Source organism: Mesoplodon bidens (genome assembly GCF_964165515.1).
Source record: "Mesoplodon bidens genome assembly, chromosome: 14".
NCBI classification, from domain to species: Eukaryota; Metazoa; Chordata; class Mammalia; order Artiodactyla; family Ziphiidae; genus Mesoplodon; species Mesoplodon bidens.
Genome location: NC_138170.1, coordinates 19,084,260 through 19,111,433, shown reverse-complemented (window position 1 = coordinate 19,111,433; position 27,174 = coordinate 19,084,260). Strand labels below are relative to the sequence as shown.

The 27,174-nt window shown below is 45.2% G+C and overlaps 1 protein-coding gene across 1 annotated transcript in view; it reads left to right on the top strand.

Annotated features, from left to right (window-relative positions):
* The window catches only part of RFX8 (regulatory factor X8), a gene marked incomplete at its 3' end in the record, with an annotated part of 61,975 nt that overhangs the window by 5,501 nt on the left and 29,300 nt on the right, over positions 1–27,174 (top strand). The window contains 3 exon segments of the mRNA XM_081253877.1: positions 1,992–2,115; positions 11,082–11,143; positions 12,367–12,453. Coding sequence (XP_081110003.1) covers positions 1,992–2,115; positions 11,082–11,143; positions 12,367–12,453 — 273 coding nt within the window.

Here is a 27,174-nt window from a genome sequence, read left to right as displayed (position 1 = left end):
CCAGAGTGTCAGGTTCCCACCCTGATGCTATGGGAGAGTCTCAGAAAATCCCCTCCTTGGCCTTGGACTGGGTTGAAGGGTGTCTGCCCCCAAATGCATGTCTGTATGGAATATCAGAACGTGACTTTGTTTGGAAATAGGGTCTTTGCAGATGTAACCAGTTAAGAGGAGGCCCCACTGGATTAGGGTGGGCCCTAAATCCAGTGATGGGTGTCCTTATAAGAAGAGATGAGGAGGGACCTCCCTGGTGGCTCAGTGTTCAGAATCCGCCTGCCAATGCAGGGGACACGGTTTCAAGCCCTGGTCCGGGAAGATCCCACATGCTGTGGAGCAACTAAGCCCATGTGCCACAACTACTGAGCCTGCGCTCTAGAGCCCGGAAGCCACAACTACTGAGCCCATGTGCCACAGCTACTGAAGCCCACGCGCCTAGAGCCCGTGCTCCGCAACAAGAGAAGCCACCGCAATGAGAAGCCCGCGCACCGCAACGAAGAGAAGCCCCCGCTCGCCGCAACTAGAGAAAGCCCATGCGCAGCAACGAAGGCCCAACGCAGCCAAAAAAAAAGAAGAGGTGAGGAGACAGCCAGGTGAAGGCGAGGGCATTAGAGTGATGTGTCTACAAGCCAAGGAAAGCCAAGGGTTTCTGGCAGCCACCAGCAGCCAGGAGGAAAGCGTGGCGCACACGCTTCCTCAGCGCCTCTGGAAGGAACCAACCTGGCTGACACCTTGGTTTGGACTTTCAGCTTCCAGAACTGTGACAGAATATATTTCTGTTGCTTTAAGCCACCTGGCCTATGGTAATTGGTTACCCGAGGAAACCAGTACAGGGCCACAGCTTCCTCTCACCCTGCCGTCCACCATATGTTGACTTTTCCTCCTTGCAGGAAGCAGGTGGGGTTAACAGCTGTGGTCTCTTGCTCTCAAGGAAAGTAAATGTAGGCCTCAGCCTGCCTCAGCCCAGAAAATAAGCTGTAGGTCATCAGTAAGAAAGGAGGAGATGCATTGTTGGTAAATTCCCTGCTAAAGAATTCTTCGGTGTTTACAAACTATGCTGGCTTGCTTTATGTATTTCTTTAAAAGAATGAGGAGAAACCTGCCAGTCTGTCCCCAGCCAGCAAAGGGAAGGCTGTGATTGGGTGTCAGTGTGGACCACACCTTCTGAGCCCCGTCACCTGCACTCCCTGCCCCCTCACTCCCATCCTGCTGCTGGAACAGGCACCTGGCTGTCCCCTCGGGGCTGGACTCTGGGCTGTGAGCCACGGGCTCAGCCCCTCGTTACCAGGGGACCCCACCTGCCCCGGGGCCCAGGAACCCCGAGCAGGGGCCTGGGGGCTGCAGATCACATCTGAACGCTACCGAGCTCTGCACCCAACGGGAAGTAAAGGGCAGGGAGGGTGGCCTGCCTCTCTGTCCCTTGGTGTCTTCCATCTTCCATCTCAGTACAATTTAAAGAATCAAAATGTAGCGGCCCCGCCCTAAATCACTCGGGTTTAACAGTCGTGCAAATGACTGCTTCGGGGGTGTGGGGAGGGGGGAGGAGCTGTGCACGCCTGTCCTGGGTCCTAGGAAGCCACATGGGCTCCAGCTGTCACCTGCAGGGGTGATCGACTCTACAAGGGGTGGGGTGGGGCATTGTTTTGTGTTTTAGCGAGTAAATCTCTACGTCACAGTGAGAGACCTTGGCTGCCACCTTTACAAAGTTACATGAAGCAGCGTCTGCTGAGCCCAGTAATTTGGGCTTCTTTTTAATAAGCCTGTACGCCAAAAAGATTTAAAAACAACAACAAAACCTCACCATAGTCTAAATCAATATTCTTAACTCTGGCCTGAGCACATTACAGATGCCGATGGGTGAGACTTTGCATTCGATAAAGTAAGCGTATTTCATTTTGTTGGGTCCCTTGCTTGTGTCTGCCCCTTATCAAAGTGTCCCACTCTAGAAAAACTGATGCCAACCTTCTCTTCCTGCTCTTCTTCCTCCCTGCCCCCAGGTTGGTTGACACCTTCTGCATCTGCGAAGGGTACAGTGTGCCTCGCTGTCTCATGTATGAGATTTATGTGGAGACCTGCGGGCAAAATGCTCAGAACCAAGTCAACCCCGCCACGTTTGGGAAGGTAGGTTGTGAAGATAAAAATACATGTCCACTGAGTAAAAAAAGCACGCAAGTTAATGATGAGGAAATGCTGGGATTTATTTGGGTCTGATGGCTTCTCAGTGGATATAACTGGCTTCACCCTGGGAACCAGCCTGAGGGCTAACATACATCCTCAGCTCCATCTGAAAGCCATTCCGTCCTTTGTCCATACTTCATAGTGAGGGGCCAGGAAAGTTCAAGGATGGGGTGGCATTCACCCAAGAGAATGCAGCTATGGCAGCCTCAGATACCCCCAATTCTCAGCCAGGCTTGCTGGGCCATTATTCCCTGCATAGAAATGCCACAGCTCAGGACCCCACAAGCTCAAAGAGCCACTTTGTGGTGTCAGACAGTTTATGCTTCCTACAATTCGGTTGTTCCTAGAGAACTCACGGGCACTCAAAGGTTTCCTCTGGAGGTTAAGAACTCTGTCAGGGGTTTGTTTAGACCACGCAATACACAGCAAACGTTAGCACAAGGATGGCCTATCTGAGACCTTCCACATCTAACAGATATTTATTGAGCAGCTGCTATGTGCCAGCACTGTTTTAGGTGCTGAGTGTACAACAGTGAACAGAACAGAGAAAAATTCCTGCCTTTACTACATTTATTATATTATAGTTGAGGGAGATAAAGAAGATAAAATATATAGTCTCTTAGGTGGTATAAATGCTAAATGGAGCAGAAGGAGGAAAGGACCGTGTGTGACTGTGTGTGTGTTTTAGGGGAGGACTTGTAATTTGAGGGAAGGCAAACGGGGAAGACCTCCCTGAGAAGTAACATTTGAGTCCAGATTTCCAAAAGATGAGGCAGTGAGTATGGGGCTATATGAGCAAAGAGCAGTGCAGACAGAGCCAGCGCAAAGGCCCTGAGGCAGGAGGCGGCTCAAGTAGCAAGGAGGCTGCAGTGGCTGGAGGGCAGAGACCAGGGAGAGATAACTCAGGGAGGTGGGAGGAGCCCAGGTGTGCAGGGAGTGGACAGGGATGCAGCAGTGGATGTCGTGGGAAGGGGTCAAAATCTGGGTGTATTTGGAAGACAGAGCCAATAGGATTTGTTGATGGAAAGAATTAGAATTAATTAAATAATAATTATTTAATAATTTAATAACTAATAATTAATTTAATTTAATAAAATTTAAAAGTGAAAATAAATTTAAAATAAAACAATTTAATTTAATAAATTATTAATTTTAATTAATAGAAATTATTAATAGAATTATTAATAGAATTTAATTAATAGAATTAGTTAAAGAATTAATAGAACAAGGCTTAATTGTTATTAAATTAACAATAATAACTTTCAGTCGTATATTGCATCGCATTTATTTTCAATCTGGTTTTCAGGAATAGACAGACATCCACTCAAAACAAGTTAAAAGGAGAATTTTTTTTTTTTTTGCGGTACGCGGGCCTCTCACTGCTGTGGCCTCTCCCATTGTGGAGCACAGGCTCCGGACGCGCAGGCCCAGCGGCCATGGCTCACGGGCCCAGCCGCTCCACGGTACGTGGGATCTTCCCGGACCGGGGCACGAACCCGTGTCCCCTGCATCGGCAGGCAGACTCTCAACGACTGCGCCACCAGGGAAGCCCAAAAGGAGAATTTTTTAAAAGGGATATCTCATTTAATCCAACTGCAAGAAGTTTGACTGGACCTCATAGAATTTAGTCCAGTACTACCCAATAAAAATGTAATAGGATCCATAGATACAATTTTAAATATTCTAGATGCTCATTTTAAAAGTTTTTTTAAGGTGAAATTAATTTTTTATAACCTTTAAATTCAATCCAACGTATTCAAAATACTATCGTTCAACGTGGAATCAGTATTTAAAAATGAATGCGTGGTTTTTTGCATTCTCTTCTTCGTGCTAGATCTCAAAAATCCGACACGTCATTTTACATGTACAGCCCATCTCAATTCGGACCAGCCACATTTCAAGTGCTCAGTGGCCACATGTGGCTGGTGGGTCCCCTCTGAGACAGCCCATGACTAGATTCTACGTCACCAGGCATCTCCTCTCTCTCCCTGTGGTATATCCGTATGTAAACCACTGGGACACTGCTTCTCCGCACTGGGCTGCTCCAGGCCCCTTCCCAGAAGCCAGCTTCTGCCACCACTTCACGACTTCCCAAGGTGGCTGCTTGTCCTGTGCTTCCCGTGATGCTGTCCGTGACCACCTGCCCCAGGGTCCCACACTGTAATGGTCTTTAGGCGAGAGAGGCCCACAGGAAGGACAGGTGGGTGGGAGGAAACAGTTGGCATCTTTGAGGCTTTGTCTTGTGTCACAGCCATCAGCAGAGGCTGGTAGCATTAGAAGTCAAGGAACAAACCAGGAGTGATTACAGTGGAGGGTCCCGCAGCCGGTTACAGTGCTTGGGCAGCAAATCTGGTCTCTTTCTTTATGGATCAGTCCTGTTTCCACCTGCTATTCCCTCAAAAATATCCTGGACTTCCAAGAGAACTTGGAGGTCACTGGTCCAACTCCACATCCAGTGCAAGAACCCTTCAAAAGCACCTCTGGCTGGGAGCTTTTATGAGAACAAAACGCCCTCTCCGGGCAGAGGCAGCCATGGGGGCTCGGAGCTGGGAGGGGGCAACGCGTTTCTGCAACGAGGAAGCTGCTCTTCCTCTGGGCAGACACGGTCCCTCCCCAGGATCCATGCTTGGCAAGCAGAACACAGGCGGATGGAAAGGCACCCGACTCCTTGCAGGCCTGGGGACAGCTCACGGCCTGCAGGATCAGACCCCTGCAGGGGCCACCTGGCTGGTGCTGAAATGACCTGGGGGACAAGCCTGCTCACGGCCGCAGAGATGCCAGTTCAACCTCTCCCTCTCATCTTTCCTCCCTTCCTTCTTGCTCCCTCTTTCTCGGTGGTCCTCAGTGGACAGAATGGAATTGGTTCATGAAACGCTCTTACCTTCGATCCACTCACAGCCTGATTCCCTCTGGTTCTTTCGTTCTTTTTAACAATGTTATAAGCACCTGTGAACCCACCGCCCTGTATGAACCATATGGCCAGATCCCTGGATCCCGTCTCCCTGCCTTCCCCGCTGGTGGGAACCAGCAACCCCTTCATCGGTATCTTCCCTTTTTAAAGAGTTTTAGTGCATTTGTGTGTCTTTCTGTTTTTGTTTTCTTTTTTTTGACCTTTGACCCCCTTCACCCATTTTGACCACCCCCATCCCCGACCTCTGGCAACCATCAATCTGTTCTCTGTTTCAGTGAGATTGGTGTTTTTGTTTTTGTTTTACTGTTGTTTTTTACATTGCATATATAAGCAAGATCATACCATCTTTGGCTTCCACTGTCTGACTTATTTTATATAATGTATTTCTTTTAAAAACCTATTTTTTATTTTTGTGGCTTTACTTTTTAAAAAGGAGGGTCATGTTGTATGTCACCTTTTGGGACTTGTTCCACTTATTATTATATCAAGATTCCTCTACATTGATTTGACTGTTGTGTAGTAGTTCAGTTTACCTATCTTCTCTCCCTTTGATGAGCATTTGGGTTGTTTCCCAATTTTGCTGTCGTGAACATTCCCGTGTGTATCTCCTGCTCTGCACGTGGAGATGTTCTCTTGGGCGTGTGTGTCCAGGGGTGAACTTGAAGGCTGACGGGCTGTGTGACTATGACGTCTGGGGATGGGACCGGATCATGTTCTGAAATGATGGCTTCCGTTGCCCTCCCACCGGCAATTCTGTAGATTCCAATGATGTTTCCAAACCACTGACATTTTTAGACCCATTTCTCTAGCCACAGTCATCATCCCTGAAACACAGTCATTGGTGGAAGCTCTGCACTTTGGATAATCATAAAATAAGGAGTGGAATCTTCTAATACGGCAGCTGCTCAAATATTGGAAACAATTGTTTAAACCTTCGTGTCTTCCCTTCTTCTTGAATACTCTTCGGTCCCAAATTTTTACTTCCCTGACTACTTGTTTCATTTTGACTTCAATTTATTGGTGTTTCTTTTCAAAGGTAGGTTCCCCAAGGGTACAACCCAGTGTCTCAGGAGAGCTCAGAGGACGGGGGTTTTATTTTTCTTTTTTAACTTTTTGGGCTACTATTGGCTTTCATGCTTCCATGCCACTCTGCTGGTTTCATTTTAAGCTTGAGATCCAAAAAAGGGAAAAAAAACCCTTCAGTATTTTTTTCACACGAATTAGAAGTAAGCTATAGCCCTCCCAAAGCTGTTTTATAAACTGCAAAGCCCTCCGTGTAGATACAATATGTTGTCCTTGTTATCAGACCGTGGTCATTATGCCCGTGACTGTGGGAACCCAAGAGTGGCTGTTCCCTTATTCCGAGTTGCAGCTTCTTAGTGCTGACCTGCCGTATCTTCTAGACTCATAGTCATCCAGTTGTCTCAGCCTGCTGAAGCTCACACGTGGAAATAGCACCTCTCTTATCCCTCCTTCAATAAATCAAAAGCAATGTGGACACGTGCAAGGTGTTAGGCTCTGGAGCTCGCTGGGTGTCTCTGGAAGGTTTTCCAACCAGCCAGGAATTCCCCCCGGGTGTCTTATCACTCAGCCCACGTTTTGTCCTTTCTTCACTAGGCACATTGGGGCACTTCCTCAAGGGCTTTGCTAGTCAGGGTATCCTGGCACTAAGCCGTTTCCTTATCTGGCACCCTCATCAGATGGGAGTGGGGTGACTTGAGCTTGACACGTCTTGGTTCTGGATGATCTCTACTTCCTTTTTTAAGAAATCAAAGGCTCCTTTTCAAAACCTCTCTCAGATTTTCTTCTAAGTGGTTTCCCCTCAAGGGCAGTCCTACTGCAGGGTGTTCTGAAAAAAAGAGTTAAAAAGAGCGTCCGGTGTGTGACCGTGGGCATTTGTCTAGCATTTTTGATCTTCCTACTTCCCTTCGAATCCATCCCCCAAGACACTGAGGTCCTAGCTTTCAATTCTCGTTGGGAATTTGCCCGAAGAATGAGTCAGTTCAGTGGTGCTGGTCTTGGAAAGGGATCCTGAGCTGCTCAATCTGTGACTCAGTGGAGAAGGGAGAGGAAGGGGAAAAGGATGTGATCCCAAAGCTTGTTTACAAGAGAAACAGCAAAATACCCACTTCTCATTTCCTGCCTCCCCCCCTGGGACTGGGGTTGATTCCAGACTCCACACCAAGTTCCTGTGCAGATGTTGGGGTGTTTCTTGCTCTGCTCGGCAGTCCCGGGTATATGACAGGTCATCTCACTCCCAGTGCAAGTGATGGCGTATGTGGATGAGGAAATTTCCCAAAGGCTGACTTCCTTTTTTTAAAGTAACATTTCCTGATGTTTTTCTGATTATGAAGGAACACATTCACTTCATAGAAAATGTGGGAATTCGAGAGAAGGGTATAAAAGAAGAAGAAGAGAAATGCCGGCTACGACCTCACTGTCCAGAGATGCAAGCACATGTGTGGTTTATTTGCAGGCCCCCGACACACTCACATACACGTGCCAGCAGGAGCGGGCAGTGATCACAGAGGCCTCTCTGTTTCCCACGTCCCTTCAGTCCTGCCCACGCGGTGGTGCTTCCTCCCTCCTGAAGGAGCATCTGAGCAGGCAGCCTGATGTCTCTAGAACTCCTTGGGTGACACAAAGCCCCATTGTCCTTCTAGTTTACCACACAGTATCTGTCTGACGCTTCGAATGTCCAGCCCCACATAACGTCCAAACTCTGAGCTGGGTTTAGCGTGGAATCGCTTCTGCAGTCCTCCAGCGAGGTTTCTCACCAGCAGAGAACTAGCTGCGGGGGTCTTCTCTTCCTCCCTCCCATTCTTCTACCGCCTTGCTGCGTGCTGGTTGGACCCGTGGGAGGGGAAGGTAAGAGTGGCTGCAAAGTTTCTACTGCACAGCTTCACGCTTTGGGAGGCCAGGCAGACCCTTGTCTCCTGGTGCCTTTGTTGGCTTCTGCAGGGCAGCCCTTGGGAGTGTCCTAGAATGCATCCCTGGCCTTGGTGAATGACTCTGAAGCCTGACTGCCCATCCTGGGGGGCCTTGCTGGGCAGAGTCCGGGCTCTCCCACCTGTCAACTCTTTATCACAGGTGACCAGTGTCTGGCCATCGAAACTTCTCAGCCACTCTTGGCCTGAACAGGCTGTGGGTGTGCTGAGCCCGGGCAGCAGCCGTGCCCCTCTGCCTTCCCCCCAAGGCCACTGGCTGGCCAGCCGTCTCTCTTCCATCCAGAGTCCTCTGCCCAAGCCAGACACTGACTGCGAGGGCCTCACGAGCAGCCCTTCAGGCCAATCTGTGAATCCCCTTCCCCTGGGCCCCAGGTGACTGGGCCATCCCGCCCTGCACACCCTTCATAGGTCAGGGAGTGGTCTTGCTGCAAGAAACCCCCTTACACATCCTCCGTGTCCTCCTCTCTGTGTCTCACGGTGGGTGATTTGAGTCGAGGACTTCTTAGAATTTTATAACCAAATTTTAGCGGAAAGCCTGAAAGTGCGAGTTCCCTGGCAGTGGGTGTCTCACACTTCACCTCGCTGTCTGCCTCTGTCTTCACGCCCCAGCCTCTTGTGTAGACACCACAAGGATGGATGGATTGAAAGATCAATGTGTGGATGGATGGATGGACATGTGGATGGTCAAACAGGTGGATGGACAGACAGACAGGTAGCCCTAAGCCTAGAATCAGACTAACTAGTTTATAATCCTGGGCCAGTTATTTAACTTTTTTGTGCCTCAACTTCGTCATGTGTAAAATGAGAATCTTCATAATGTTAATAATAGTAACTCCTTCATGAGAGGCTTTTAAGAAATTAATGAGAAAAACACACGTAGAGAGAATTGGACAGCGCTGGCACATAGGAAGCAACCAAGGGCCGTTAACTTTCATAATTATGTACATACATATTTTCACTTACAATGTCATAAACATTTTCACATTAAAATATTTCTAAATGCATGGTGTAGAATGGCTGTGAAATATTTTTTTGGTTGTTCCAGAATTCATTTAACCATTTTTCTTATTGGAAATTTATGATGTTTATAATTTTTCTCTATTCTGAGTAACATAAGTCTCCATCTGTATCTGGTAGTTTCCCTCAGAGAGATTCTAGACAGTTGTAAGCCCACGTGATAGTTCTTGATATTCTTACCCAAATCCATAATATCCTTGACCTAGGGAATTTGTTGGGTAAGAACTACATTTAGCTGTTTCAACTTGCATTTATTGTATGGTTAGGGAGGGTGAGTCCTTTGGCACGTGTTTTGGTTATGTGTATCCTTCATGGATGTACATTATTATCCGATCACTTTCTATTGGGGTATTAGTGTTTTTCCTGTTGATTTATGTGAGCTCTATATACTAGGTAGATAAGTTTATTTACTTATTACATCTTTTGGAAATAATCGTCTCAGTTGCTTTTTAAATTTTAACTGTGGTGTTCCCGATTATAAAATGAAATCACGGGATAGTCGGGTTGGAAATACTCAGTAAAATAAGGCGTGTGGATTACTGTCCTGCCAGGCAACTAGGAATTTGTTTCTGCTTCCAAAACACCAGATGATATGCCAGGGCCTTGAATCTGAGCCTGCTGCATGCTTGAGGATAATTCTTTTCGGTAGCTATTATTTTACAACTAGACCTAGAGGGAAGGTTTTAAGTGATTTTCTCAAGAGAAGATGAAATGGTCAATCTGTGGTTGAAAGTAGGAACTTCTGGCTCCAAATTCTGCCTTTAGACGTGGCTGACGTTTTCTTTTAACTCCTGTTGTCATTTATTTTCGTCATACGTTCTGATTCTCCTTCCCTGAAGGAGCCTCGATTTGGCCTCGTGACCTCGATGTGCCAAGACCTGACTCTCCGTCCCTAACCTGTGCCTTCCCACCTGGGCTTGGACGGCTTCCTGGAGGAAGAGGTGGGGCCTGGTGCCAGCCGAGAGAAACGCTTCAAGACACTGTCAAATCCTGCTGCTTTTGGAAGCTAAGAACAAAAAAAGGAGGAAGGCAGAAGCGGAGGCTGAGTGACTACGGAGCAAATTGTAGAAAATCACAGAAATCATTACATGACAGCTTGGAACATCCTGCTTTCCTGCTTTGTATTTTTGTAATTTTACCACAATCCAGGGTTTCCCTTTTCAATAGACATCCACTTGGATACCATGCTTGTCATGGACCTGTGAACGACCTGTAAACCTGTAAAAAAAAAAGACTTCCGGTTTTTTAAAATGTAATTGGTCATAGACATCATATCAGTGCTGTCTAACAAAATGTACATCAGAAAGATGGTGGGGTTTGGGACTTCCCTGGCGGTCCAGTGGTTAAGACTCCATGCTCCCAATGGAGGGGGCACGGGTTCGATCCCTGGTCGGGGAACTAAGATCCTGCGTGCCGCATGGCATGGCCAAAAAAAAAAAAGATAAGATAATGGAGAGATGAAACATTGAGTCAGAAGTAGCTCTGTTATTCAATATTTAACAGCATTTGCTAACAAAACCTTTAAAATGAAAAAGTTAGGTAAAAAAAATGAATAATAAAAAAAAGTGAAAATAACAATCACATTGGAAAAAAGAAACTAGTAAAATCATGGCACCCTCGCATGCTGGACTATTTTGCAGTGTTAGTATTGATACTTCCCTGTTTTCAGAGGATTTTTAATGATAGGGGGAAGTACTTATGGTATAAGTTGGAGGGAAGAAAGTGGAAAGCAGAGCTGCTGACACGCTAATTGTGCGATGCTGGTATTTCCTATGTAGACCCACGGAATCCATGTACACAGTGAGGCTTTGGAAAAAGATGGGAATTAACCACATTGAGGTTTACATGGCAGTATCCGTCTGAGTGGTGTGTTTCCTTCTTTATACTTGTCTGACTTTTCCAAATTTCAGTTACTTATATTTTCTTAATGATCAGAAAAGAGGGAATACAGTTTAAACGTGGTAAGAGACGAAGCTGGAAGTTCTATTTCTAAATTTTCAAACTGCAACTTTAAATCTGGCTTATCCTTTTAGCTCGTGCACTTGGTTTTCCCTGATCTTGGCACCCGGAGGCGGGGCACAAGAGGAAGTGCCAGGTAGGTTGATCATTTTTGTTTTATTATTTTTTTAAATAACACTTATTCTTAAAAGTTAACAAGTGCATAATAGGAAACCAAAAAACAAAAGAAGCAAAAAACAAAGTCATCCATAATCACAAGCAGTTTGTTTATTTTATTTTAAATGTTAAAAACACACATTTTGAAAAATCACGAAATGGGTGACCAAAGAAATGCGAAACTAAACAAACGATAAATATCAACTCTTACCAAAGAGTTCCTATACTTATATGAAATTCCCAGTGTCTGATACAATTCAGGTGATGCCAGGACCAAATATGAGTCTCTATCTTCTTGAGAGATTTTGTTAAAATACAGAAGTCACGGTGTATTTTTCTGTTTCTGACACTTCCAACGTTCAGACATGTAAATGTCTAATTGTTGAAATAGTTAAGTAACTATATCCCTAGAACAGTAAAACTGTTTTAATTACTTGTGAACTAAAATTTCTAAGCATTCATCTAATTCGCATATTTGGATTCTATTCACGAGACAGAAGGTACCCGGGTGATATTTTTAACTTGAAAGGAAATTCCAGTGTTATCGGGTGCATCCTGTTATAAATGTCACTCAGTTATCATTGTTATTTGTTGTTTGTTTTAAATCAAGAAAAATCAGGAGAAATCGGTGAGATCAGGAAATCAGTAAGAAGGGATGGAAGCCAGACTAGGGAAGGAGCCTGCCACCCTTGGAGTGGAAGGCATGGAAGAGTTTGCCAAGCTAAACACTGGGCAACAGTTAATTTGAAAAAATTTTGTTGGGCTGCTAGGAGCCCATACGAGCTGCTGCCTTTCCCTGCCTCAGCAGAGGAGGAACCAACCTTCCTACTGGGGGTCTGAGAACCTGAGTCCATTCAGCAGAGGGGACACTGGCATCGGTCTGCCTCCCTTTGAGAAAATCAATGGCAGAGGCAACTGGAGGCTTTCCCTGTGGCATCTCTTTAAGATTCGAGTGTCATAAGTCAGGAAAGCAGAGGAGAGCATCTGCAAGCCCATTTCAAAGTTGATGCATGTGAAATAGTACGAAATTGTCCGCCTAACAGAGCTTGGTCAGGCCGCATGACTGATTAGCTTTTCCTAATAAATGGAGTCCATGATGAAACCCAGAGAAGAACTCTGTCTTCCTTGGCTAGTCTGTTCTGTGTCTTCTCTAAAGCACGCCAGTGGTTTGACATCATCTTGAAGACAACCTTTATTTTTCAGGTATCATTACGACGGGATCCGTATCAAGAAAAGTTCTTTCTTCTATGCCCAGTACTGCTGCCTTCTGGGTGAAAAAAGATGTCACAGGTTAGTACCTGTCATTTAGGTATTTTGGTCATAGGTCACAGCCTGATCAGTATTAGGACCGTTCGTACTTTGGTTGAACCTAACTGGCTTTTTGGCTGTTGTGCCATTCATCCTCCTTAAGAATGGAAGCACACACATCACGTCACCATGCCTCTGACACGGGCCACATCGTTGGCCAGAGAAATGCATATCGCGTTCACTTCCTCGGACACTGTTCATTTTCATCCTCATCTCAGTTGCCAAAGCCGTTTTGCACAAAGTCTTTGTCCTTCTTGCTCCCTCTGTCAAATTTGACAGAATTAACCACTTCCTGCTCGAAACTTCCTCTAGCCCTCAGGACTCTGCGTCATCCAGTTCCTTCCCCAAAATGAGCCCTTCTTGGTCTCCTTACCTCTCCACGCCCCCCCCACAGGGCATGCATCTCCCTGAGATCCAACCCTTCATCATCCATGATGCTCTTCCCACACTTTGGCCCCAAGACACCTCATCCCTTTCTGTCTTCTGCCTGTCTCTCCGTCCGTGGATGACTCCTTCTAAATCACTTCTGCTTCTCCTCATCTCTCCCACCTCCTAGGCTTTTCTGTCTGGCTGTCTACTGGACATTTCCATCCAGAAGACCCACTGGTACCTCACACTGAGGATGCAGAAATTTAACTTCATCCTCTCCCTCCGATCACCTCTGCCTCTTGACGGCCCTATTTCCATCTGTGATCCCAGTAGATATAAGCCATGTAGAGCATCACCCGAAAGCCATCCCTGAGTCCCCCGGGTCACAAGTCCGTTAATTCTTCCCTTTCGGGTGTCCTGACCACTCTTTATGGTTACTGATGTTTCCTTGAAGCCCTGGTCATCTCATAATAATCAAGATTATTTCCGTGGATCCCACGTGACCTCCCTCTCCTCAGCCTCACCTCTCTGTAAACACAGCCGTGAGTAAAGCAACTACACTCTGGTAAAAATTAATTTAAAAAATTAAATTAAAAGTATAATAATAAATAAATAAATGGAAGGAGTAAGAAAATAATTGATAATCTTGATTTGGCAAAACTTAAAACTTCTTTATCTTAAATAATTAAAGGGAAATTCCATGTATCTATGGGCCACATTCTTATAATAGATATAATTTAACAAATATAATACTCAGTAGCAAAATATTCATGTTAATTCGTATGAAGGCTGAGAACCCAGCAGGACCAAAACCAAAAAGAGATATTTTAAAAAGAGAAATATGTGACCGCCTGGATGGGTAGGATAGGGAGAGTGGGAGGGAGGGAGACGCAAGAGGGAGGAGATATGGGGACGTATGTATATGTATAGCTGATTCACTTTGTTATAAAGCAGAAACTAACACCATTGTGAAAGCAGTTATACTCCAATAAAGTAAAAAAATAAATAAATAAATAATAAATAATAAAATAAATAAATAAATAAGAGAAATATGAATTCCGAAACATATCAAGAAGCTGTAATACCTTAAGGAATCCTATGAAAACTGTTTTTGTAACACTACTCATTAATATAAATACAAACCCCTAAATTTCAAAATAAGTAAGTAAATAAATAAACACAACTGTGAGACTAACCTCCCCACAATTCTGCATTTTCTTTGTCTCTTTCTTGCTCAGAAACACTCAGGAGCTTGCTCTTACCTCCTGCGTGAAGCCTACGCACCCCCCTTTCCCACACTGGTGTCCACCCCCCCAGATCCTTCCTGCTGCACTTTCCGACCCTGTTGCCAGTTTCTCCCCAATATAAACTGCCGGTTTCAGCCATACTCACTTTTCTCTGAAAATGTCAAATGCGGTTCTGTCTTTGCTCCTATCATCCTGTCCTTGTGTGATGTCATTCCTTCTTCTCTCTGTCTCATTGGACCTTCCTGAATCCTATCCCTTCCCTGGGACATACCTCAGGGACCACCTGCTCCAGGGAACCGTCCTCAGCAGCCCCAGCTCTAGAGAAGACCCCCTCCTCCACTGCCCCACACCGCTCACTGGCTGTCGACCCAGCCAGCGTTTCCTCTTAATTCATACATTGTTCATGGAGCCTTCATGTGGCCTAGATAGGGGACCACATATCCAAGTAGCCAGGGTCACTTTTACCTTTACTTCTAGCCCAGCATAATGACTAAGAGGGCCCCTTTCACTCTCCAAAGGGTTCTAGTGTGGACAAGAAACTATAACGAATTATATGATCACCTTTTGTATAAGGTGCCCTGTGTTGTAAGGCAGCGGCCGAGGGAGAGCCATGGGGAACCACCAGTGTGGGTAAGACGTGGACCCTTCTCTCTGATGGCTTCATAGAGGAACTAAATGTACATTCCGCTTGATAGCAAGTATAACGTGATGGGTGTCGGAAGTGTACACAAGGTCCCGTGAGAACTCAGAGGTGGAGAGCGCACGTCCTGGGCCAGGGGATCAGAGGGGCCTGGGAGAGAGGCGCGCTTTGAACGAAGCTGTGAAGGACAGAGCCTTGACGGGTGGAGAGGGAGGCGGGAGGGAGAGGATGTCCAGGCTCAGGGAGGGAGGTGAGCACACACACAGGTGTGATGGCAGAGGCTCCCTGCCGTGCAGGATGCGGACATGGGGTGGAGCACCAGCCTGGGGAAGGGACTTGAATTCGACGCTGGGGGCAGCGTGTCTGTAAGCCTTTGGAGTCGTCCTGTGGGAAACAGGGTGGTGTCATCCTGGGAACCTCTGCAAGGCCAGGAACCGTGGAGCTTGTTTTATCCCCAACGTTGCCTAGAGACACAGCGTCGGCCCTGAAAAAGCTGTTGAAGAATGAAAAGCTTGGAATTAAGGTTTAAAGAGACTAGACTGGAAGGAGAGAGTGACAGCGGCCAGGAAATGGTCCTCAGTCGTTGTGATGAGCGCCTGGACCAAAAAGGAGGCACAGCTGCAGGACCCTTCGAAGGCAGGGCCTTCGGATGGTTGGGCCTGTGTCCACAGACGGCGGCAGGGATGACTCAGGCCAGCCCGTCCCACCGAAACCTCGAACTCAACCTCAAGTCGAGTCCTTATTACCTGCTTCCCACCAGCTCCTCCTCTTACATCTCTTATTCAGCCCTTAGTCACAGAGATGGAAAAATGAGAGCAGCAAAAATAGAGAAGTCAGGGAAGGGAGTCGGAAGGATGAGAGATTTGTTTCAGTCACAGTCGAACCTTTCCTTGCGCAAAGGGGATCTCTCACTTGCTGATGTGTGTGTGTCTTTGTTTGCCCAGAGCACCCAGCAGGCGGTGTGGAGAGCCCTGCATGTGCCCCCCACCCACACACACAAGGAAAACAACCAACAGGGCAAGAACTGTGCAGGGTTGAGAGGCCATTAGTGTCCTGAGGCTTCTGCATTGATGTCACAGAGAAAGGGGCTGGAACTGGTCTTTGTGGGGGAAAAATAGGCTTTACCCTCATCGAGGAAGAGGAGGGCTTCAGGGGACAAAGGTCAGGACAAGGATGACATTGGCTTATTCTGGAGATCAGCCCAGCAGCAGGTGCTTTTAATATCCTGTGCTCCACACATGTCTGATAATAGATAAACTCTAAAGTCTTGGCCAATTAAGAGATTTTTTTAAAAAGCCTTAAGGTTTTTGGGGTTTTTTTGAATTTTATTTTATTTATTTTTTTATACAGCAGGTCCTTATTAGTCATCAGTTTTATACATATCAGTGTATACATGTCAATCCCAATCTCCCAATTCATCCCACCACCACCACCCCGCCACTTTCCTTGGTGTCCATACGTTTGTTCTCTACATCTGTGTCTCAATTTCTGCCCTGCAAACCGGTTCATCTGTATTTTTCTAGGTTCCACATATATGTATTAATATACAATATTTGTTTTTCTCTTTCTGACTTACTTCACTCTGTATGACAGTCTCTAGATCCATCCACGTCTCTACAAATGACCCAATTTCGTTCCTTTTTATGGCTGAGTAATATTCCATTGTATATATGTACCACATCTTCTTTATCCATTCGTCTGTTGATGGGCATTTAGGTTGCTTCCATGACCTGGCTATTTTAAATAGTGCTGCAATGAACACTGGGGTGCATGTGTCTTTTACAATTATGGTTTTCTCTGAATTTATGCCCAGTAGTGGGATTGCTGGGTCATATGGTAATTCTCTTTTTAGTTTTTTAAGGAACCTCCATGCTATTCTCCATAGTGACTATATCAATTTACATTCCCACCAACAGTGCAAGAGGGTTCCCTTTTCTCCACACCCTCTCCAGCATTTGTTGTTTGTAGATTTTCTGATGGTGCCCATTCTAACTGGTGTGAGGTGATACCTCATTGTAGTTTTGATTTGCATTTCTCTAATAATTAGTGATGTTGAGCAGCTTTTCGTGTGCTTCTTGGCCATCTGTATGTCTTCTTTGGAGAAATGTCTATTTAGGTCTTCTGCCCATTTTTGGATTGGGTTGTTTGTTTTTTTAATATTGAGCTGCATGAGCTGTTTATATATTTTGGAGAGTAATCCTTTGTCCGTTGATTCGTTTGCAAACATTTTCTCCCATTCTGAGGGTTGTCTTTTCGTCTTGTTTGTAGCTTCCTTTGCTTTGCAAAAGCTTTTAAGTTTCATTAGATCCCATTTGTTTGTTTTTGTTTTCATTTCCATTACTCTAGGAAGTGGGTCAAAAAAGATCTTGCTGTGATTTATGTCAAAGAGTGTTCTTCCTATGTTTTCCTCTAGAGTTTTATAGTGTCCGGTCTTACATTTAGGTCTCTAATCCATTTTGAGTTTATTTTTGTGTATGGTGTTAGGGAGTGTTCTAATTTCATTCTTTTACATGTAGCTGTCCAGTTTTCCCAGCACCACTTATTAAAGAGACTGGCTTTTCTCCATTGTATATCCTTGCCTCCTTTGTCATAGATGAGTTGACCGTAGGTGCGTGGGTTTATCTCTGGGCTTTCTATCCTGTTCCATTGATCTATATTTCTGTTTTCGTGCCAGTACCATATTGTCTTGATTACTGTAGCTTAAAAAGCATTAAGGTTTAAGGGTAAGTTTCTTACCAACACCATGTTTTAAGAAATACAACATGTATATTTTGAAGGTAGAATATAATAAATGTTAATACTGTAGTTAATCTATGAACTATGCTGGTGAGACTGTCTTCTATTTTATTATATGACATCTTTTACATTAGGACCTGTGTGACCTTTTAAAAATTAGGTCTGAAAATAAAAACTTCATCTCTCTGCTTTTCAGGTAATGAAAACTATATCTCTCATACATTCATTTATCTGTTCATTCAACAAATATTTAAGTTCCTACACTAAGTCAGGCCCTGTTCTAGCCACTGGTGATGAAGCAGTAAGCAAGATAAACAAGGCCTTCCCACTGGTCATGTTTATTTATTTTTTTAATTTTTTTTTTTTTTGCCCCAGCTTTTTTTTTTTTTTGGCCATGCCATGTGGCATGCAAGATCTTAGTTCCCCGACGAGGGATCAAACCCATGCCCCCTGCAGTGGAAATGTGGAGTCCTAACCACTGGACTGCCAGGGAATTCCCCCTCTGGTCAGTTTTAGTTGGGGAGAAAGACAGTCAAAAAGGAACGATAGTGAGATTGATCTGAAGACAATAAAATGCAGTCATGGGAGGCCTCCCTGGGAAGATGCCTTTGGAGCAGAAATGTGCAAAAAGCAAGTGGCCAAGTGAAGATCTGGGGGACAAGCTTTCCGGGAGGGGAAAGGGCAAGTGCAAAGGGCCTGGGGCAGGGATGAGTGCAAAGAAGAGCGAAGAAGTCTGAGGGTGGAGGTTGGCATGGAAAGGAGAGTGGGCGGAGGGGGGTCTGAAAACACAGGCAGGGCCCACAGGTCTTGGGAAGGAGGCAGGATGTTATTCCGAGTGTGATGTGAGCTGCTGGGGAGACTCAGGCTGCGGAGTGAAGCAGGCTGATTGGCATGTCAAGTGGAGATCCTCTGGCAGCTGTGCTAATTCTGGGCTGTAGGAGGAGATGGAAGAGGAGGGGGAGGGGCCCATGAGGAGGCTTAGCAGCAGCCCTGGCAAAGATACCCACTGAGACTTCTCACTGGAATTCACTTCATTCTCTGAAAGAGGCAGCATAATACCAAGCAACACTACATGTGGACAGGAGCAGAGACTCTAGGACAGACTCCCCAACTCCACCTCTAGTCAGCTGTGTGATCTTAGACAAGTGACTCAACCTCTCTGTGTCTCAGATTCCTCACCCATTAACAAGGATACTAATATCTACGTCACAGGGCTGTTGTGAAGATTAAATGAATTAATACAAGGAAAATGCTTAAAACAGTACCTGGCACATGGTAAACATTTAATAAGACTCTTCAGCATATTGCCCTTGGCTTTGATGTATTTATTTGAATATATCTGCATGATTTTTTCATAGTGTTATGTATATTATTTTTATTTTGGCTCTTGTGTTTTTCGGTTCTGTCATTCCCATTTGGTTCTGTTGTATAACTTCTGTTTCTTTGCAGAGGTTTTCTGTTTTTTTAATCTGTTTCCAAAGAATCCATAATTACCTGGAACACTTTTATAATGACTGTGTGAAAATCTTTGTCACATAATTCCAACATCTGGTTCATCTCAGTGTTAGCGTCAGTGGATTGTCTTTTCTGATGGAATTGTGATTTACCTAACTCTCAGTATTATGGGTGGTTTCCTTCCTCCCTCCCTCCCTTCCCTCCTTCCTTCCTTCCTTCCTTTCTTTCATTTTTTATTGAGGTATAATTGATATACAACATAATATTAGCTTCAGGTGTACAACATAATAATTGGATATTTGTGTATATTGCAAAATGATCATCACAGTAAGTCTAGTTATCATCTGTCACCATATACATAGTTACAGAATTTTTCCTGGTCATGGTAACTTTTAAGATCTACTCTGTTAGCAAATTTCAAATATATGACACAGTATTAGTAACTGTAATCATCCTGCTATACATAACGTTCCCAGGACTTACTTATTTTATACCTGGAAGTTTGTACCTTTTGTCTCCCTTCACCCCTTTTGCCCACCCTCCAGCACCACCAGCCCCTCCATCCCTGGCAGCCACTGTATCTATGAGCTTGGTTTTTGCTTTTCTTTTTCTTTTTAGATTCCACGTGTAAGTGAGATCATACAATAGTTGTCTTTTTCTGTCTGGCTTATTTCACTTAGCATACTGCCCTCAAGGTCCATCCGTGTTGTCCCAAATGGCAAGATTTCATTGTTTTTTATGGCTGAATATTATTCCACTGTGTATATATACCATAATTGCTTTATTCGTTCACCTGTCAGTGGACATGTAGGTCGTTTTCATATCTCGGCTGGTGTAAATAATGCTGCAGTGATCATGGAGGTACGTGTATACATAACGCAAGTTAGTGCTTTTGTTTTCTTCAGGTAAATCCCCAGGAGTGGGATTGGTGGATCATATGGTGTTTTTACATTCCCACCAGCAGTGCACAAGGGCTCCCTTTTCTCCACACCCTCTCCAGCACTTGGTCTCTCCTGTCTTCTTGATGACAGCCATTCTAGCAGGTGTGAGGTGAGATCTCACTGTGGTTTTGATCTGCATTTCCCTGATGATTAGTGATGTTGAGCATCTTTTTTTTTTTTTTGCGGTACGCAGGCCTCTCACTGCTGTGGCCTCTCCCGTTGCGGAGCACAGGCTCCGGACGTGCAGGCTCAGCGGCCATGGCTCACGGGCCCAGCCGCTCCGCGGCATGTGGGATCTTCCCGGACCCGGGCACGAACCTGTGTCCCCTTCATTGGCAGGCGGACTCTCAACCACTGCGCCACCAGGGAAGCCCTGTTGAGCATCTTTTCATGTACTTGTCGGCCATCTGCATGTCTTCGTTGCAAAAATGTCTGTTCAGATATTCTGCCCATTTTTAATTGGATTGTTTGTTGTTTGCTATTGAGTTGTATGAGTTCTTTATATTTTGGATATTAATGCCTTATCAGAGATATGATTTGCAAATATTTTCTCCAATTCCATAGGTTGACTTTTCACTTTGTTGATGGTTTCCTTTACTGTGCACAAGGTTTTAGGTTTGGTGTAATCCCACTTCTTTGTTTTTGCTTTTGTTGCTTTTACTTTTGGGGTCAGATTTCAAAAAAATCGTCACCAGGATCTATGTCAAGGAGCTTACCACCTGTGTTTGCTTCTAGAAGTTCTTCTAGGCTCAGGTCTTACGTTCAGCTCTTTAATTCATTTTGAGTTAATTTTGTGTATGGTGTAAGAGAGTGGTCTAGATTCATTCTTCTGCATGTGTCTGTCCAGTCTTCCCGGCGCCATTTATTGAAGAGGCTGTCCTTTCCCCATTGTATATTCTTAGCTCCTTTGTTGTAAGTTAATTGACCATATATGTGTGGGTTTATTTCTGGGCTCTCTATTCTGTTCCACTGATCTTTGTATTTTGGGAGTGATTTTCTATCGTATCCTGGGCATTTGGGTTATGTTAGGAGACTTGACCCTGTTTAAATCTTCTCCTTTAGCAGGCAGTCACCTGATTTAGGCTTAGCATATAGGATCTGGCCTACTTTTGTGGGCTGTAGTTCCAATGACAGTTTAGTTTTCTGATCATGCTCTTCTGATCTGTTTCACTCTTCTGGCACTGCTGGGGCTTGTGATCAGTTACCTACTGGGCCACCTGCAGGGGCTGAACCCACCTCCATGGGCCACCTTCTCTGGGGAGCTGGGAGAGCCAGAGTGCTGGGCCTTCATCCCCTTATGCCACCTGGTGTAGGGCAGGGAGACACCAGTCTCTGCTGGTATTACCCCTGTGGGTAGACCGCCTGCCCTGCTGAGCTCCAAGTGTGGACTGGGCGTTGAACTGGCGAGGGGCTTCAATACTGTCCCTACATCAGTGTCCCGGGGGTGGTAGGGGGTGGTCAGCCCACCAGCACTTTAGAGCTGCCGCTGTGGGCATTTGGGGTGGCCAGCTCCTGCTGTCTCTGTCAGGCTTCTCTCTCCTGGTCCTCTTGGGATTCAGGTCTGTGCCTGGTGACAGTTCTGGGTTCCAGGTCCCTCCTTTGTGCAGTCCAGATACACATGGGCGATCAGAACAAAACAGCGAACTCATCACATGGTTGCTTCTCCAGTCCTGTACTCCCAGGCAGTCCACCGTCTTCTTTCCAGCTTTCAGAGCCCTTTTCTCATGGGCGACTGAATCATCTCCAGGGTATTGGTTTGGACTCGAGGGCAGGAGCCAGGAAAAGTGAATCTACAGCCTGTTCCCTGGACATGATTCAAGCTACTCCACAAACTTTTTGAAAAAAGACCATATATACTTTATAAATGTCAATGGTGAATGAAATGCTTACTTATATGTTTGTTCCTCATAAATTAAAATATGATGATAAGGGACTTGCCTGGCGGTCCAGTGGTTAAGACTCCGTGCTGCCAATGCAGGGGGCGAGGGTTCGATCCTGGCTCGGGGAATTAAGATCCCACATGCCGAGTGGCCAAAAAAAATAAATTAAAAAATAAAGTATGAAGTAGAAATCTATAGTCCAGAGATCCACTTTAAGAATGAGACACTGGTTCATTGCAGCACTATTTACAATAGCCAGGACATGGAAGCAACCTAAGTGTCCATCGACAGATGAATGGATAAAGAAGATGTGGCATATATATACAATGGAATATTACTCAGCCATAAAAAGAAACGAAATTGAGTTATTTGTAGTGAGGTGGATGGACCTAGAGTCTGTCATACAGAGTGAAGTAAGTCAGAAAAAGAAAAACAAATACTGTATGCTAACACATATAATATATATGGAATCTAAAAAAAAAAAAAAAAGGTCATGAAGAGCCTAGGGGCAGGACAGGAATAAAGACACAGACCTACTAGAGAATGGACTTGAGGACACAGGGAGAGGGAAGGGTAACCTGGGACGAAGTGAGAGAGTGGCATGGACATATATACACTACCAAATGTAAGATAACTAGTGGGAAGCAGCCGCATAGCACAGGGAGATCAGCTTGGTGCTTTGTGACCATCTAGAGGGACGGGATAGGGAGGGTGGGAGGGAGACGCAAGAGGGAAGAGATATGGGAGCATATGTATATGTATAGCTGATTCACTTTGTTATAAAGCAGAAACTAACACACCATTGTAAAGCAATTATACTCCAATAAAGATGTTAAAAAAAAAAAGAATGAGACACTGTAACACAGCACTGTAAATCAACTATACTCCAATAAAACTTTTTTTAAAAGATGATGGAGCCCTTGGATGGGGACAGAATGGTGTAGACACATTTCTTCCTGCTTCTCCTGCTCAGCACAACTGTAAAGCCTGGAAATAATGCAAGAAGCAACCAGAGGAAAACTCTGAAAGGTGGTAAGAAGAAAGTGAGCAGGTTGGGAACCCCAGGGCTACACACAGCACAGAGGCGGGGTATCCCGCAACCCCCGACCCTAGACCCAGTGTTTCCCCCCACCCCCACCCCCGCCAACCGAGCAAGAAAAAGCATCCCAGACAGACTCATTCTTCTCACAATACCGGGCAAGGGGAAGCGCTAGGGAGATTCCCACCAAATATAAACAGCCAGAGGAAACACTCTCCTTCCTCGCTGGGTCTGAGACATCCCTTTTCCACCAGGAGATACTGGGAATGCGAGCCCACCTGTCAGGGAGGCCCAGCTACAGCAAGCAGCCTGGTCCAGGAAGCCTCTTTGTCCCCCAGGCCACCCAAGAAGCAGCCGAGGAGTCCAGCTGACTACAGAGGGAACTCCCTGCCCTGCCTGAGAAAAGCTCTCCAGCCCCTCAGGCCACACCAACAGGGAGCTCTCAGCCCCGGCTAAGACTGACTACAGAGATGCAGTGAGGATACACAGATCAGAAGGGAAAGAGAGGCACTGTCTGCAGGGATCCACGTGCAGCCTTTCTCCTGCTCTCGCCCTCCCCCGAGGGCTCACACAGAGCACAGCCCTCTGTGCAGGAAAAACACAGCAACACGCGTGTGATGTTTCAGCTCAGGGAAGCCCATTGGAGACTGTACACTCATAGGCTTTACTGGGCTTCCCTGGTGGCGCAGTGGTTGAGAGTCCGCCTGCCGATGCAGAGGACACGGGTTCGTGCCCCAGTCCGGGAGGATCCCACATGCCGCGGAGCAGCTGGGCCCGTCAGCCATGGTCGCTGAGCCTGCGCGTCTGGAGCCTGTGCTCTGCAATGGGAGAGGCCACAACAGTGAGAGGCCCGCGTACCGCAAAAAAAAAAAAAAAAGGCTTTACTAAGGGTTGGTCCCATAAGCACCTTCTTCTTAGCATGTGCCAAAACCACCAAGAAAGTTTACTGAGCATCAAGTACATTGTGTGCAGAAACAGTCCAGGCACAGTGAACCCCTCTTACTTGTTGCTTGTGGGCTGGAAACACTCAGAGAGCCCACTTCTCAGACGCCAGCCGAGGGCCAGTCTGGCAAGCAGGCCTCTCTAAGGATAGCAGTCTCAGGCCTGCCGTGTTCTGTCTTCTCTGCACAAGTGCGTGACCTCGTGAATAAGCTAAGAAAACACCAAATTGCGCTCTTTATTTTTATTGAAGTATAGTTGATTTACAATGTTGTGTTAATTTCTGCTGTACAGCAGAGTGATTCAGTTATACATACATACATATATGTTCTTTTTTTATATATATTCTTTTCCATTGTGGTTTATCACAGGATATTGAAGAGTCCCCTGTGCTATGCAGTAGGACCGTGTTGTTTATCCATCCTATGTATACTGGTTTGCATCTGCTAAGCCCAAACTCCCAGTCCATCCCTCCCCTACCCCACCCACCTTGGCAACCACAAGTCTGTTCTCTATGTCTGTGAGTCTGTTTCTGTTTCATAGATAAGTTCATTTGTGTTATATTTTAGATTCCACATATAAGTAATATCGTATGGTATTTATCTTTCTCTCTCTGACTTACTTCATTTAATATGATAATCTCTAGGTCCATTCATGTTGCTGCAAATGGCATTATTTCATTCTTTTTTATGGCTGAGTAGTATTCCATTATGCATATATACCATATCTTCTTTATCCATTCATCTGTCGGTGGACATTTAGGTTGTTTCCCTGTCTTGGCTATTGTGAACAGTGCTGCTATAAACATAGGGATGCATGTATCTTTTTGAATTAGAGTTTTGTCTGGGTATATGCCCAAGAGTGGGATTGCTGAATCAGATGGCAACTCTATTTTTAGCTTTTTGAGGAACCTCCATACTATTTTCCATAGGGGCTGCACTAACTTACATTTCCCACCAACAGTGTGGGAGGGGTCCCTTTTCTCCACACCCTCTCCAGCATTTGTTATTTGTAGACTTTTTGATGATGGTCGTTCTGACCGGTGTAAGGTGATACCTCATTGCAGTTTTGATTTGCATTTCTCTGATAGTTAGCAATGTGAAGCAGCTTTTCATGTGCCGGTTGGCCATGTGTATGTCTTCCCTGGAGAAATGTCTATTTAGGTCTTCACCCATTTTTCGATTGGGTTGTTTGTTTTTTTGTTGTTGAGCTGTATGAGTTGTTTGTATATTTTGGAGATTAAGCCCTTGTTGGTTGCATCATTTGCAAATATTTTCTCCCATTCCATAGGTCATCTTTTTCATTGTTTACGGTTTCCTTTGCTGCAAATTGCACTCTTTAAAAGGGTGAATTGCATGATGTGTGAATTATCTCTCCATGAGGTTGTTCTTTAAAAAAAATCCCAGCAAGGTTTTTTTGTAGACATAGACGGCTTGTTCTAAAAGTTATATGGAAAGGCAAGGCCCTAAAATAGTTCAAACAACCTTGACAAAGAAGAATCAAGTGGGAGAAAACACTACCTGATATTAAGGCTCACTATGCAGCTATAGTAATCAAGACAGTGTGGTTTGGTGGAGGCATAGACACAGAACAGGGACAGAGTAGAGAACCAGAAATAGACCCACTCAAATATGCTCACATGATTTTTCACAAAGGTGCAAGAGTAATTCAGTGGAAGAAGACTAGCTTTTCAACAAACGGTGCAGGAACAACTAGACGTCCATGTGCAAAAAAGTGAACTTCACAACTGATACAAAAATTAACTCAGGATGGATCATACACTTACATTTAAAACATAAAAATATTAAATTTAAAAAGGAGAAAATCTTCGGGGTGTACCCTAGGGTTAGGCAAAAAGTTCTGAGGCTTGACACCAAAACCATGATCCATAAAAGGAAAAACTAATGAGTTGGACCTCATCAGAATGAAAACTTCTGTGTGTGACCTTGTGAAGAGGAGGGAAAGATAAGTTCCACCCTGGAAGAAAATATCTACAAGCCACACATCCGACCAAGGACTAGTACCGGGAATATATAAAGAGCTTTCAAAACTAAACAGTAAAAAAAAAGTCCAATTAGAAAATGGGCAAAAGACATACCCATACATCTCCCTGAAGAGGATCTACAGATGGCAAATAAGCACATGAAAGGATGTTGAGCATCATTCATCATTATGGAAATGCAAATTAATACCACAATGAACACACACCTATCAGGTTGATTAAAATAAAAAATAATGACAGGGCTTCCCTGGTGGCGCAGTGGTTGAGAGTCCGCCTGCCGATGCAGGGGACACGGGTTTGTGCCCCGGTCCGGGAGGATCCCACACGCCGCGGAGCGGCTGGGCCCGTGAGCTGTGACCACTGAGCCTGCGCATCCGGAGCCTGTGCTCCGCAACGGGAGAGGCTACAGCAGTGAGAGGCCCGCGTACCGCAAAAAAATAATAATAATAATGACAACACGAAATGATGGTGATGATGCAGAGACATCATACGTTGCTGATGGGAGTGCAAAATAGTCCAGCCACTGTGGAAAATAGTTTGGCAGACTCTTCTAAAACTAAACATACAATTACCATTCACACCAGCAATTTCACTCTTGGACATTGATCCCGGAGAAAGGAAAACTTCTATCCACACAAAAACCTGTACACAGATGTTCACAGCAGCTTCCTTCATAATAAGCAAAAACTGGAGTCAGCCCTGATGTCCTTCACTGGGGGACTTTAAACAAAGGATGGTGCGGCCATGCCATGGAGTACTGTGCAACAGCGAAAGGGAGCAAACTATTGACACAACCGCTTGGATGAATCCCCAGGGAATTACACTGAGTGAAAAAACTATCTCAGAAGGTTCCATACTGTATGATTCCATTTATAAATTTTTTTTTTTTTTTTTGCAGTACACGGGCCTCTCACTGTTGTGGCCTCTCCCGTTGCAGAGCACAGGCTCCAGACGCGCAGGCTCAGCGGTCATGGCTCACGGGCCCAGCCGCTCCACGGCATGTGGGATCTTCCCGGACCGGGGCACGAACCCGTGTCCCCTGCGTCAGCAGGCGGACTCTTAACCACTGCACCACTAGGGAAGCCCTGTAAAACATTTTGAAATGACAAAATTTTTTTCTTTTTTTTTTTATTGAAGTATAGTTGATTTACAATGTTGTGTTAGTTTCAGGTGTAGAGCAAAGTGATTCAGTTATACATGTATGTATATATATGTATCATATTCTTTCCCATTGTGGTTTATCACAGGTTACTGAATACAGTCCCCTGTGCTCTACAGTAGGACCTTGTTGTTTACCCATCCTATATGTACTAGTTTGCATCTGCTAAGCCCAAACTCCCAATCCAGCCCTCCCTTGCCCCCTTCCCCCTGGGCAACCACAAGTCTGTTCTCTATGTCTGTGAGTCTGTTTCTCTTTCTTAGATAGGTTCATTTGTGTCATAAGTGATATATGGT